The sequence below is a fragment of the Falco punctatus genome, assembly GCF_963210335.1.
Source record: "Falco punctatus genome assembly, chromosome: 9".
Taxonomy (NCBI): Eukaryota; Metazoa; Chordata; class Aves; order Falconiformes; family Falconidae; genus Falco; species Falco punctatus.
In genome coordinates, this window is record NC_137589.1 from 26,176,656 (window position 1) to 26,192,035 (window position 15,380).

General features: G+C 38.5%; 1 protein-coding gene across 2 annotated transcripts in view; it reads right to left on the minus strand.

Moving 5' to 3' along the window:
• PLCE1 (phospholipase C epsilon 1) overlaps window positions 1-15,380 on the minus strand; it is a 179,522-nt gene that overhangs the window by 21,047 nt on the left and 143,095 nt on the right. For both annotated transcript variants that reach the window (XM_080403553.1, XM_080403554.1), the window contains 11 exons: window positions 15,113-15,272; window positions 9,701-9,823; window positions 9,479-9,615; window positions 8,287-8,525; window positions 7,202-7,263; window positions 6,912-7,077; window positions 5,045-5,152; window positions 4,509-4,625; window positions 4,267-4,425; window positions 3,147-3,270; window positions 349-390 (listed from right to left, as the gene is read on the minus strand). In XM_080403553.1, the coding sequence (XP_080259679.1) occupies window positions 349-390; window positions 3,147-3,270; window positions 4,267-4,425; window positions 4,509-4,625; window positions 5,045-5,152; window positions 6,912-7,077; window positions 7,202-7,263; window positions 8,287-8,525; window positions 9,479-9,615; window positions 9,701-9,823; window positions 15,113-15,272 (1,437 nt within the window). The remainder of the gene's footprint in view (window positions 1-348; window positions 391-3,146; window positions 3,271-4,266; window positions 4,426-4,508; window positions 4,626-5,044; window positions 5,153-6,911; window positions 7,078-7,201; window positions 7,264-8,286; window positions 8,526-9,478; window positions 9,616-9,700; window positions 9,824-15,112; window positions 15,273-15,380) is intronic.

Consider the following 15,380-nt stretch of genomic DNA (forward strand, 5'->3'; position numbering starts at 1 on the left):
ATTTTTTACATCTATAGAAACTCCTCTTCACAGCTACATATTTATCAGAGAATATTACACCTACTAATTCAGTCTTTCTGGAAAAAAATGTTGTAACTGTCACAAAAGGAATGGTTTTATTTCATTCCTGATATTCCTGATGCTTTGACCATGTTCTTTTTATGCATAACCAGTGTCACACATGCAGCCTTTTAACAGTTCCTGAGCAGTTAACAATGCCATAGAAAGAATATCTGATTGCATTTTTAACACAAAGAAGAAACCACATATTCACACTGTCACATTTAACAGGCTGGAGATGCAGTGCTGATTTCATGCAGTTAAAATGCTCAACCAAACGGCCTTTACCTTCCTGGCTGTTAGCAGCAGGAGAAGCATTAAGGACATCAGCTACAGGGAAACAGAGTCAGAGAGGGAATAAGAGTAAAGGAAATTAAGATTTACAGCCAGAGAAATGAAAATTAAGTGTCAGTTGTAAAACTATTAGCCTTACGCAAACCTAATGTATCAGTGAGGAAAATAAAACTGAAAATCTTTTAGAAAGTTTACAGAACATTGTTTAGATTAGTTTTGCTAAAATATTAATGTAATTGAAGATCCCAAAGAATAATCACTATAATAAAGCAGTAAATCATGCCACAGATTCCTTCATATATGGGAAGGTGTGAATGTTTCTTGCTAGACTTCAGATTTCTCAAACTTTCTCTTAACTAGAACATTGCTCAAACACCACTTACTGCAGTTCGCTTGCAATAGTTTCCTGGCAAGTCTGTTAACAAAGAATTAAGTTTTTCACAGCAATTTACATCTACGCTGTCTCCACCTTGCTCCACACAAGGAGTATTCTCAGGTAGCCAGTTAGGCCAACTTTCTAGCAAAACTCAACTGAAGGCAGGACTAGCACCAAATCAAATTTTCATACTAGCATAAATAATACTGCTATCCCACAAGCAGCGTCAGGTGTTGAACTGCATTCATTAATTTTGTAACTATTTTTTAAATCACTAAACACAGAAGCAAGAAATGTAAATAAGAGACCAACTGGAAAGAAGTCCTGTGCTGCAGGGTATGTTCGAGCCTTACGTCTTCTCTGAACATGGTACCTAGAACTTAAACAGGTACCCATTAGACTTAAAGGTTCAGTGAGTGAAGTACTTTACTGTTTACCTAGGAGAACACGCCCAGCTGTGTCAGACTGATGGTCCATCCAGCTTGCCATTCTCTTTCTGACAGTGGCAATAGGAGATGGTGTTTAGAGAGCATCCAGCCACCAGCCATGGTCCACTTCCCTAGTACCACCTCAACATTCACAACTGCTGAGTATCAGGAACGTTGGACAGTACATTTCTACCTGTAACATTTGCTTATGAACCTGTCTGTGAATTTGATGTTTGCCTCTGCAATTTCCCATGGCAGCAAATTCCAGACGTTTACTACCAGTTGCATCGAAGAAATATTTTATTTTACCTGTTTTAGACTGATCTTCCACTTGCTTTACTGAGCACCTCCTAGGTCTAATGAGTAACAGCTCTGTACTCCCCTTATCCGCCACTTCATAATTTAGTAAACTTGCTTCAAATTCACCCCTCAGTCCTTTTCTCTACCAGCCAGAGAATTCCAGCCTTTTCAGACTCATGCAAGGCTACCGTCACACTCCCTTTTTTTAGTTGCCCTTCTCTCCAAACTTTCTTAACTCCACCATATCCTTCTTGAGATCTGGAGGCAATAACTGGACACTGAACTCAAGCTGTGGCACATGAGGTTTTATATAGAAGCAAAAGGATGTTTTGTTTTCAGTAGTGTACCTGATGATCCCCCTCTTTTGGCTGTCGCTGCAAACCAGCCTGAGGATTTCTGAAAAGTTTCAGTAATTCCATGATCTCCCAAACTGATACTGCCATTGTTGAGCTTAGAATCATATAAGCAGTATTTAAGCTACACTGAAGCACACCTGTAACTTTCTTGTCCCCTTGGTCAGTTTTATGACTCATTCATGAAGTTTAACAATAATGCAGCATTTAACTACCCAAAGAGCTTGGTATCACTTGTACCGTGGCTGTGGTCTTATTGGGTAAATGCACTGTGATCTACTTTTATATGTTCTCTGAAAATTACCAATTAAAAATAACAAGTAACCCATTTAGATGCATCTGGCTTGTTCAATCCATGCATGGTGGTTTTGAGAAATGTCCTTCAACAGAACTTGAAAGGATCAAATGTTTCTGACTCCAGCTGTTTGCTCCACCAGAATCTACCAGCTCCACAGCAAGACAAGCAAAAGAAGATGCATGACTTCATCTCAGCTGCCTCAGTGAAGCTGTCCTTCATCTGTAGTTGAATCAAACGTGTCTGACTGAACCAGAGAGCTAAGGAAGCAGTGGAAGTTGTAACTGCAGTATTTATCACCACCTCTGGCATGCCAATCATCATATCCAATCTTTAAACTGCTCCTAACGGTGGATTTATGCTAAACTGCCAGTTCTTGAAGGCTAGGATAGCTGAAGCGTAGACAGCACATGAACTTACAAGGCAAGCCAGTAAGGCACACTTTGCCATTTTTTCACTGAGCAGCTAAAGCTTTAATAAAGCCACCTTTATTGAACAAGACAGGGACTCAGTGGCTTCTCTGCCTTTACACATGAAGTAAACAGCCAATACTGAAAGTGTAACTAAAATAGGTCCTTCAGGGGTCTCTGGGACGAGACAGTAACCAAGGAGGACTTTGGAGCATCTGTATCTCAGATCAATTTAATGGCAGTCATGCCGATGCAAGGGATAAGCCTGTTGTAAACCTTAAGCTTTCAGGTGTCTGAACTCCCTACAAAAGACAATACCGGGGAATGCATATGAAGTACACTACAAACACAATCATTTTTGCATAATAATATAATTTATAAAGACTACAGTTTAGCATACACTGCACAGTTAAAACATCTAATGGTTGGGGTTGAAGTCATACTCAAGTCTTCAGTGAAATTATTTTCACAGTATTATAGGCTACCGCACCAAAGTGCCACCAAGGACACTCACAAGGTGAGATGAACATTGCTACATTCTACATCATTCCTCAACTAGAATATTTACATGCCTTACTGCTACACTTCTAACAAAAGCACAGTAATAAATAAATAAATAAATATTGTTACCATCAGAAAGAGATTCATAGTCATAGTCATATTCATCCTCTTCATCTTCTTCCTCTTCATTGGTAGGCGTGGGGTTGCTAGCACCATTGCTAGCCTGTGCTTGCATATGTGCCAGCTGGTGAGCCTACAGCAACAGAACCACTTAGAATATTATTGATAACTATTTTTAAAAAGCAAAAGAGTTTTCATCACTGTTTGCATCTTATTTTATGTATATGAAAGCACTGAACATATACAATGAGAAGTAAGTAAAATTATTAAGATCAAACTAAAATACCATATTAAGGGTATGAATATAACAAAAACTTGTACTGGTAGAAAAAAACACCAGTAAGACATGAAACCTAATTAATTATAGGAAAATGTCCACTTTGCACATTATTCAGAGCAAGACTCCCTTTTTCCAGTCTGAGGCATGCTATTTTGGAAACTGTTTAAAACTTTTTTAAAAGATGGAGAATGTCCATATACTGGTACCATCAGTGTTATTTACTTATTCTGATATAAAAATTCAATTCTAATTCAACTGTGTTTACATTTTGAGTAAAAGCAATTAGTTTTTAAGGATTCAATCTAACTGCTGACTAACCATAAACATTGTTAAATTGAGACTACCAGAAACGCAGCCCTAATTTTTAGAAAACAAAAAAATTCTCATATAGGTATAAGCAGTAGTTGAATAGCAGAGTCCCCCCAACAAGGGAATAAGAGAGAGAGTGTTTGCCTCGTTCAAATATGAAAAAAAAAAAACAAAACAGGATTCTACTAAAAATTACTACTTACTGTATATTTACTGACATACTCAATGCACATCACTCTTTCTCAAGAAACGTGAATAGCAAAAGTTATAGCCTCAGACTGAAACTTCATTTACGTTTATCACACAGGGTATGTGGTGCTAATCATAATATTATGAAGTATTACAAAATTATGCTGTATCTATACTTTACTATATGTCTTGTCTACTCATTTGAAAGTGTTGCAATCCACTGTGAGTCTTCCAAACATCAATATGCACTGGATTATTCTGCTGTACATACTGGAATGGCAAAAACTTCACACATGAAATATTTCTAAAAAAAGTTAGGTTTCACTGCTTGCTATTAAGGAAGGACTTTACCTTTTGTTTCAATATATCCACTGGTGTTTGATGGGCTTTCAGCTTCTTGTTTTTAAGCAGAATTTTTCTTTTCAGTTGACCAGGTGAAGGAAGCATGGGATCATCAGAAAAGTCACTCTCAAATAAAAACTTTGTTACCAGCTTATCTCCAAATACGTTCTGAAATATTAAGAACAAGTGATGTATTATGGAAAAATCCCAATGCGTGTGTTTAGAATAATTTATCACAATTTATGGCCTACCTTGAAAATTTCAGCCATCTTGCGTTGCTGAGGCAATGAACAGTGGTTTTCTATTGATATGATAATTGGCATGTCAGAGGTGATAAATGCATTGCGATCAATAGCTTCGACTACCTCCTGTGAGAAAAGAATGTGATTATTTTGCAGCATTTAGTTAACTTACTGCTAGTTGAAAGGGGAGCAAAGGCGGCATCCATTTTCCTCTCTAAAAGAAGAAAGAATCCACAATTTGCTTTCAAAACAAGCTCCTACAGATCAACCTAGAAACTGGTTACCACAGAACTGGTAACAGCTACTTATGTTAGTTACGTTGACAACAAAGACAGAAAATTACAGCACATGTGCTACCAAAACTAATTTGAAAAGCATAATGTTTACAACTGAGGAGTTCATGTCTGATGTAGTCCGTATTCTATTAGGATTTAGCCCATTAGGATTTGTACTTTTCTAGTAAGTGCATTTTTTCCTTCATTAGAGAAATTGTTACTGATTTTCTTCTCATTTTTTTTTGTTTCTATGTGCAACTACCATCATACCTTAAAAGAGATCTTAGTAGTAAGAGTGTGTCCATGATAAATTATAGGCATCCCATCATCGCCATCCCAGCAGTCTAATTCTACACTTCTGCAGCCTTGTAAAAGAACCTAAAATGCAATTGAACAGTATAAGCACATATAAGCCACAGTCTCATTCCATCAAAGCAGAAGACAGACATTGCAGAGCTAAATGATTCAGGAAAAGCGCTGGAAAGAGCTGTCTCTGTGGAGTAAACACAGCCCACAGAAGCAATAGTTCCCAGCTAACTGAATTCCCTAGGTTGGGAAAGAGTGGGAAAATTAAGGAAACATTTATGTTCTTGTGAGAAGTACCATAAAGCTTTGAAATTCATGGCGTCTTACAGGACACAGAATCTGCAGAAAGTGGTTCTTAATGTATGGCTTAATGTTCTGACAGAGAAACGTTTCCATATTTCTACCTATATGCAGCTATAAAGCAACATGGCAATTTATTCCAGGTTGCTACCATGACAGCTTACAGGTACGGCATCTCAGTTTATTTGCTTGTTTGTTTTGTTGGTGGTGTTGAATAGATGAAGGTCTGAAAATAATGTCTTACGAATAACTTCCATGAGGATAGTTAGAAAGGATATGTGCCAGGCCATCTTATTGAATGATATTAAGCTAATTTACAGCCCTCCATCCACCTTTTATTTATTAATTTATTTTGGAAAGCCCTACTTGCCAGAAAACCACTGAAGAAAGCAAAGAGGAAGGATGAAGGGGAAGATAAGCTAACCCATCTGCTGGCAGCCCAGCTTGTTATTGCTATCAATATTTAGCATGCCTATCATTGAAAGGGTTATCTGTATTACAATTAAATATTTTTACTGAAAACAAAGATCTCAACAAACAAACGAATTTCCAGGAAAAACATTCATGAATAAAGAAAAAATTACTTGTCCTACTCAAAACCTGAGATTTCAGACAGTTGTGTCCGTAACGGGCACACCACCGCTTCTGTGAAAGCCAGAACAAGGTGCCCTTTCTCTTCTGGCAACAACTGCTTGAGGGACAAGAAGAAGCTTTTCTGCATCGTGCAAGTTTTGGAGCCAGCTGAGCTCTATCTCACTTCCCACCCATTACCAATACATCACTCCGTGCAGTGCTACTACAGGAACCTCCTTTGCAACTGCTTTATTCAATGCAATCATGTTATTTGGGCTTTCCTAACACAGCCTCATTCCTCTGTCTTGTAACTCCAAGAGAAGCAGCACATGGGACACCAGATGAGCCCTTCTCAATGGTGAGTCATTAACATTAAGAGTAATGAAAACACTACTCACAGGAAGTTTGATGCTTTCTCTAGAATTTGGTAAATACACAGACACACAACTACAAATATATATATACACACACACACAAATACACACAGAAGCAAAAGCCCCAGGGAGAAATTGTTCTTTTCCTGTTCACCACCAAACAGGCAGTCTAAAAAACTCTAGAATATTCCTAGAAGTAATGTTTTTAGAAGTTATTGTTCCATTTGAAATTTGTCTTTGCAGTGCAATGTACAGTATTTGAGTAGTGTTTTTGACATCTGAATGAACTAAAATATTAGATCAGTCTTTCCTGTGGGAAAGTCTAATTTTAGTAGGTTGGGTCAGACCAACTGGTGTCTACATGCTATGAATCTCAAACTAAACCATTTTTTTTGCCTTAGAAAAGGCATTTGAGCACAACTGTGCTTAAAGACAGCTTTCCCACACATCATGTTTTCCAACATTTTGCAAGCAGGGGTTTAGGACATTTAGATTTTCAAAGCAAAAAGGTCATGTTTCTGTGACTTGCCAGTTAAACAAACAAGTTCATGTTGAAAACTACACAATGATCCAATCCTGCATACCTGGCTGTAGAGCTCTACTGAGGACTCCCCCTTAAGCTGATGGCCTGTAAGGTAAGTATTGTGTGAAGATTCTATGTAGTAATATGACAGTGGAAAGTGCAAGTCCTCAGCATTCTCCTGTGACTCATCGTTTTTGGAGGCAAAATTGTCTTTATCCATCAAAAATCTAGAGGTGAGAAGATGTGAGGAAATGTTATAGTGCACTGAATCTTTTGTGACTGTCATACAAACATCAATCACTGACGTTATCATATATATATTAGGATAATGATTAACACATAAGTAATTACCTTGCAAATCCTTCAAAAGATAGCAGCCCCTGCTGGCACATACTCACACTGGGTTCAAATTTCTACAAAGAGAATGAGATTTAAGAGATATGCAATAACAATTCTTAGAAATACAGCTTTTTTATATTTTCAGTGTGGTCTGCTTACTGAACTAACTAGTTTGTATGTAAACCCAGGGTTTTTTTTGTGGATAAAGTTACTAGGTCCCTTCAGTATGCTCATGCTTGTTTTACCAATCCATAAGCAAGCAAACTAAACTCATAATAGAATCATTCAGGTTGGGAAGGATGCTGGGAAGTCATCTAATCCAACCTACCATTCAAAGCAGAGTAGCACTTCACCTGAAATTACAAAGCATCTATAATTAGGCATCCTTCTTCTATCTATTGTGCTTAAACACACCACACCACTATCTCAAATTAAAGAGACTTGTGGTATGCTAACTTGATGTTGGTTTAGAATTTCTGTCTTTTGAACTATGCAGTTTTATATTACATGCTGATTGTTGAAATACACAGGTTTTAGTCTTTTGTTAACTGCTAAGTGAGGGCTTAAGTCTGGAGTATATTAATTATTCATGTTTGGAGGAATTCAGAATTTTCTACACACTTTCTAATCACTTCAGCCATTGTACATAAGGGAATAAAATGTCCATGTTTGCTCTGAAATTTTTTTTATAATAAAATAAAAATATGTGGAAATGGTGTTTTGTTTAAACTCCAAATTAGGGTTAAGCTCTATCATAGGTGGTCACAGACAAGGAGAAAACAACGCACTGTCAGGAATACTTTTCCCAAGTGGTGACATCCATTTCTGGATAAAGCACACATAGCCAATAAAACTGTTTATTTGCATGGTTTCTTTTTTCTTTTTATGGACATATTTATGGACATCTGCACAACTTTATAGCCCAGAATAAAGACAGTATGAAGTTTTAAATTCAAGTAAACTGTAGTGACATCAGCGTGAAAGGAGATATCCACACAGATATGCTATTCTGACTACCAGGCAGACAGCACTAGTGAGGAAAACAGAAGTAACAAGAGTTCAAGTAAAAGGAATTGCAAGATGTTTGTATTACAGACCTGGATAATACTGAGGATTTCATCATAGGTGCAGTGTTCTCCTTGGCAATTCACTAGGAAGTCGTTTAGCTGCTGGATTCCCACTCCAAATATTCCCAGTGATGTGCTTTCAACTCCAGTACCATTGGTTACGATACTGGCAGCAGCAATAGCATCAGATATTTGCCTCTGGTTGTCTGATAGCTGCTGCCTGCTCTTAATGAACAACCCAAGATCTGAAACATTCCTGGTCAACAAATCTTAGAAGAAAAAAAAAAAAAAGGAAATATAAATACAAGTTATATAATTATGTCTATTATATATACTGTGTAGAACGTAATGTAATATATAATGCACATTAATATCTAACTGAATATTTTAGCACTGACATAGTAAATTAGAACAAAACCATCTTGTTTCTACTCACTAATAGAAGAAAGAGTATTAAGCATGTATGAAAACAGTGGGATTGGACTGTAAGTGTTCAATTACTATAAACAAAGTCCTGGAACCTTTAACACGGATTCACAGCCATGTGAACACTGTCACCCAGACCTTCTTGTTTTCTCTCAGCACCACATACAGCCTCAAAGCCTGCCCTTTGCTGTGCAACCCCATATTCTTCCTGTGCAATCACTGTTTATCTTCTTCCAGTCCCATATGCCAATTGTACTGTACCCTCCCTGCAGGCTGCTTGGCAGAAGGACTGTGTTCTTTAAATGTAGACAAAGCTCCAAACTTAGATTATGGTAACTGGGGAATGTAAAGGGGGACAGAGGTTTCCTTCTCCCTTGTCCCATATAAAGCAGATCTACTAAGAAACCAGACAGAAAAGAAACAACCAAATGAGACACAGGGCACAGCCCCCTCATTTCTCCTCCCTACATTTGCTCAGCATTTTAGCCCTTCCAGAGCTCCAGCAACCAGATACAGATTGCTGTCGTGGGCCCAGCTGCTCAGCAACAAGTTTTATGCCTCTGCTATACCGTTACAAATATATCTGGCTAATGTAAAGCAGGAATACTTTTCCTCCCCTTCATTTCTGAACAAAGAACCCGTCTTATATCCTGTTAACTAGGTATTACTGGAAGTAAAGCAGCAATCCTCTGCTTACAATTGATAGTTCTTTATGAGACTGACTGAGACTTTTTCATAAGGTAAACAACGGAAGATGCTCAGCAGTCTAACAGCCGTATTTCCCTCTTTAACAAACCTAAATCGGGCTGGAATCCACTACTATTTTCATCAATCTTCAAATTGGTGTAAAGTGGAGCAGGCTCTAAACCGGATCGATTACAAGGCACAGCATAGACGTCAAAAAGGTCTTTGAGATCCTTGCGGCTACGGACACTGCGAAAATATTTGAAAAGTTCAGGTTTTGCTCTTTTATAAACTTTGATGAATGAGATCAGTACAGAATAAAAATATATTTTACCTGAAAGATTTGAAGAGCTCTACAAATTCCACAAAAGTCATGTTACTATCAGACACCATGAAGTTCTGAAACCCCTTCATTCCTCCTTTAACGCGGCCATGCCAGCTGCTGCTGCTCCATGTGCTAAACCAGAAAGAGACTGCTATAGTTTGGTTACGTTAAATTTCTTATTAAAATATTGAAATATTATGCATTACTGCATTAACTTCATTTGTGCTCTCCTTAATGCATTTATTAACAATATTTGGAAGAGGGAAATAAAGCAGTATCTCAGAAGATGCATAAGGACAGTTTGTACCTTCTTGTTTTATAGCAGCTATTCTTTTCCCTCAAGACAACTGGAGACTGCCAGAATTAATGTATATGTATGCTATTTAAAACTCTTCCACGTGCAAAAGGGCCTGATGCAAATGGCACAAATGAAAGCATTCTCATTTTCCCTTCAAAGAAAACAATGACAGTATTCTTGTAGCACAGGCTCTCTAGGAGGTTCATTGAAGATTTGCTAAGGGAAAAATAAAATGTATGTAAAATTCCTTTAAAGCTCTGTGCTGTCAAAATAAAATAGTAATATTCTGACTGGATATGCAAGAAAAACAAGTATTTTCCTTATGCACCTGGGGTTTCTTATACCTGGGAGCATTAAAAGTGCAGATTTTCAGAAGCGTAATGCCTCCCCTTTCCTGGCACTCAACCCTCACTGTTTTCCAGCCCGTGGGTTTCCCAGATGCTTCCCAAGAACAGCTGGGATTACAATCAGACACCTCAAAGACAGGTCAGCCTACAGTCCTCCTCTTCTTTTAGGCTTGGGCAGTAGCCTCTGGAGGGCATTTCCTTCTAGAAATGAGATTCTAATGATTTCCTCCTTTCAGCTTTGTGGGCTGAAGGAAGGAATGCAGACTGGAATTTCTTGAGAGCAAAGGCAGAAAATGATCACAGAAACAACTAGCTGTTTGGTGCTCCTTATTTTAGCTGACTTGAGTAATACCAAGCCCAACCAACTTCTTTACAACTGCAATTGTTAACCTAAGTTGTGCAGCTGAACAAAGTTTTTGAAGCAGAACCATTACATTTCCAAAAGCATCATCCCAAAATCTTCAGGCCACTACACGATTTACCCTAGTAAGTGTAGTTAGGCCCCAAAATGAACTATCCCTTGAGCAGTATGAAAAAGTCCTTGGTGAATGTCATGTACTAATTCACAATGATGGCTTGAGCTCTTGAGCCACTTCCTGGGCCTAAACACCAATGAACGCAGCCACAGGAATGGGATCCGCCAGCACCAGCATCCTGAAGAGAGGGATCTAAGCAGTCAGCACAAATATCAAGAACTGCCTAGTTTAAAGCATAACTAACTGCAGAAGTTACTGTATCTGTTTCAAAATATCAAACTAGGTGACTGTGTGTCAGACTTTATTGCTCTATAATGTTCAAATCTACAGCTCTATTAATCTAAGAATCCTGCCATCAGGTTCAGTACAAACAGTTCCAACAGCTGTGATGAAAAAACAGGGCCAGCTTGTTGTCCAGTGTTCCTAAAGACATTTACAGTCATCTGCTTGCAGCAGATGACTTTTTAAATAAATATGCTAGATCAGATTCCTGATCACTCCTGGCCTGGGACGGATGCACGCAATTGAAAACAGAATGTGATTTAAAAGCATTTTAAATACCATCTACTTTAGCTGATAATATCCAATGTGTTTGACATCGCTATGGCAAGTACTGACATACCACATATAACTTTTTGACTAAGATAATTCCTAACATTTTTATCAGACAAGAAAAATAAATCATGATGAGGAAAGCCTCTTGACTACAGAAAACAGATTGGAACTGTAGGGTACCAAATGGGAGACCAGCAGCAGATCATAATGCTCAGTATTTCACCAGATGTGATCACTAAGGAGTAATACAGGTTGTTAAAAAAACCCAAAACAAAACCAAAAACCCTAAGAAAACCCCACTACCACCGCAACCAAAACCGTAATTAGTAGCAGTCTGGATTATACCTGTATACAGCTAAGGAGAGTGGCAGTTTACTCTCTCATCAAAAAAGCCCCCATCTCTAATTTTCTGTATCTTCCTATCTGTTTCCCAGTGCTGTTACCACCCCTTCCCCTGCTTCCTCCACCTTACAGGCAGCACTACATTTCTAAAGAACTTGGCAATTTGCCTGATGCACATCTGCCTTGAAAGATTGACAGAAGACAGCTGCAGGCTACCTGTGTTTGGAAATTATCTGGACATCTGGACTGTACAAGGATTTATTCTCAATGTGAATTATCTGTAAGTATGTCAGGAATATCAATGAGTTATATATGTAAAAATACTAGTTTTCATTCGATACCTATAGGAATAACTATTATTTAAAACATACAATAAAGATAGCCAGGTCCTCCTCTTCTTAAATTGTTATCAGTACATTAGAATTATTTTGTCACTTTAAGAAATTTTATTTTATTTAGCACTTTGCAATTAGAGGAGATGATCTAATTTACTGGTCAGATAAACTTAACGCAGGTATTATATGGCAAGAGAAAGAGAAAAAGAACTAGAAATCTCTCTTGCTCTTCTTCTAGCTGCTATACTGCAGCTAACAATTACTTGTTACCACCTCAGTTTTCTGTGCTGCAAAGGCTTCTGTGCAACTCGGTGGGACCCTCTGCTTCCCGCTCTCCTAAGTTCTGCGTTCTGTGAGGGATCACGCACTCAACTAACATGCACAACCAGCTCCTGTCCAACAGCGCCTACAACTACAAAGCCTTGTCAATGTTTCAGTCTAAATCCAGATGCTAATCTGAATCAATAAGCGCTGTTGGCTCTAATCTGTGCAGAGCCATACAAATGTGTACAAGCACTTCCAGTGGATCCTGTATTTCCCAGGTTGTTTCATCATCTAGGTCATTCCAACTTTTTGTTACTTTGGAAAATGGACACTTCATCTTAATTTATGATGCTACTGATAAAACTGGTTGTGTTTATCAAGTATATAACTTAATTTTTATGAGATTGCAGAATTAACAACAAATGGAGCAAAAAGAAACAAATGACATCTGCATTCAGCCTGTGGAGGTTCCCAAACTTACTTTGCTCGTGTATCACTGCTGTTAAGGGCTGCAGCTTCCAAGAAGCATATCATGCTGCTTGCAGTCTTCACTTACCACAGCTGCTTACCACTTACCACAGACCACTGCCTCAGTCTGCTCCTCCATCAGTTATAGCTATAGTGCTAAAGGCATCCATCCTGCCACATTTTCTGAGTGGGGCAGAAAGGCTCAAGTTCACATTGCTCTGCACCGCTCAGCAACTGGCTCAGGTCTGGTTTGGTCCCCCGTGGTGCTTGCCTGTCCCTAAGACATCATTTTTATTTTTCTGAAGTGTTTGAAATAAGCTGTGGCATATGTTATTCCCTGACAGACTGCCATTTATTTAATGTAACACAAAGCAATAGGACATGCCATGACTGTGGGTGGATTGCCTGAAGGCACAGTCTTTGCTGGGAATATGTCCTACAGGACAGTATATTGTAGATGGTTTGAGACTGCATAAATTCTCTATCTAACCATATCCAACCATACTATCTGACTACATATGTCTCTGGAGCAGATATTCCCAGAACTGAACCTAAATTCCATCTTTGAGGCAACCAGCTGGTTTATTCTGGAAGAGATCCCAGGAGTGAACTGATAAACAGTATAGGGTGGATGATCACAGGACTTTGAAGGAAAAGCAGAGATCCATCGAATTGGTAGCTTAGACTTACTGACCACAGTTGAGGCACATGTTAAGTTTCCACACACATGAAAAGTGACAAGCACAGTTCAGACCTATCAAGGGTCTGAAGGGTAAATACCAAGAATAGAACTTTCTCCGATACTCCAAGTCTACTTACGGCTCATGAAAACTGGGTCAAGGTATTTGATAAAATGTAATTCTGTTCTCAGCTGTATCCTGAGCAAATTCTAACAAGAAGGGTCATATCAAGTTGGGGAGAGCTTTATCAAGTGACACTGTGGAGTTTCCAGACAACTTTGCCAGGGAAAACCTTGGGGAGGCCCACAGTGCTAAGCTGCACAGGGATCTGTACAGAAACCCAGGACTGAGAGGATTTAAAGGAACATTAGCTGTCCTTCCCCTGGGAATGCAAGTTCTCTTTTGAGCCTTTTAATCTCATTTAGAGAACAATAATTATTTTGGCATAAAAGCAAAAAGCAGATTTGAAAAACAGAGAAGCATTTTCCAGAGGTAGTAAAGCTGTATTCCTTCAGTTTAATGTAAAAGAAAGCTGTTCCGATCCTTAAAAAAAAAAAAAAAAAAAATCTTACAGAGAGAAATCCAGTCTGGCATGACCATCCCATCTTTGTGAATGACAGTGAAGAATAAAAAGCAAAGAACATAATAAGAGTTTCAAAAAGCAATGTTAAAAGGAGAAGCAGCCAACTACAGATGTCCACAGGTAGCTCGGCTCTACTACTCACACCTAGTGCCAAACCAACTGTTTTAAGTGTAAAAGAAAACTCCCTAAGAAATATACAACACAAGCCATTAGTCAAGACATGTCTCTTCAAAAATAATGTTCTACCAGCAGTAGTAAACTATTCCATTATTTACCATTGCTCCCCTGGAAACCCCAAGGTTCATACTCATAACCATACCTCAGTATTCATTCTCTTGAAAGACAATGGAAGGCCCCTGTTCAGACCTCCTTGTATGTCATAAAGTACCATCCACATTCCTGACATACCATTATTGTTCTATTATTATTACAACTACTACCACCCAGCACCATTACCACTCCTAAGATTAATACAATAGTGCACTATGTCACTGCACAACTGCAGCACAACCTTTTGCACTGCCTAAGTGACACAGAAAGGATGAACGTTCAAGGAGCAGAGGCCTGTAAGAGAAAGATTTCAAACCTGTTCCTTCAGCAGCCCTGGATGGTACTGCAATCAGCACCAGGAATGTCAGCAAAGTTAACACTCCCACAGGCAGAAATGACTTGGGCTGAGAAACCTCAGAACTCCAGTTCACACATCTATAACATTTATGTGATTTGCATTATACAGAAGACATCTATAACTATGTTTTGGAGAAGATCCGGAGAATGAGTTAAAGTCCATATTTGTGTAGTTTTGGAACAGCATTCCAGTCGGCTTCTGTAACAGACAAACTGAAGTATGCTGCTCAGGGACTTGCTACAAAGCCACCCTCTAAACCATGGTATTTCAGCTAAAATGTCATGTGTGTTCTACAATGTGTTTTAGATGTCTAACAAACGGCTAATGATGTTTCTGGTATTGCTTTTGTCGAATTTCATCAGTTTGACATGAAAACCACATTTGATGATAATTAAGTAATAGTAACTTTTTTCTTTTTAAATCAAAGCATTGATTCTGTCCTTACCTAGTCTGACTCTTGCTTGAAGAAATTACAGGAGAGGAGACTGGTCTTGCTGGTGAAGATGACGTAGCTCCTAAATTAGGAGATCCAGATGCTGTCAGAGAGTGTGCTCTTCTTGACGGCAGGTTGTTAGATTGAGAAGCATTAATAATAATATTTTGATCTACGGAGAAAAACAAAGTTTGCAGCACAATTACATCTGGCCCAGTAAAAATGCTTTTGTCCAAAAGACCTATATTGTAATGTGCAGCAGGACGCTAAAGAGATTCTA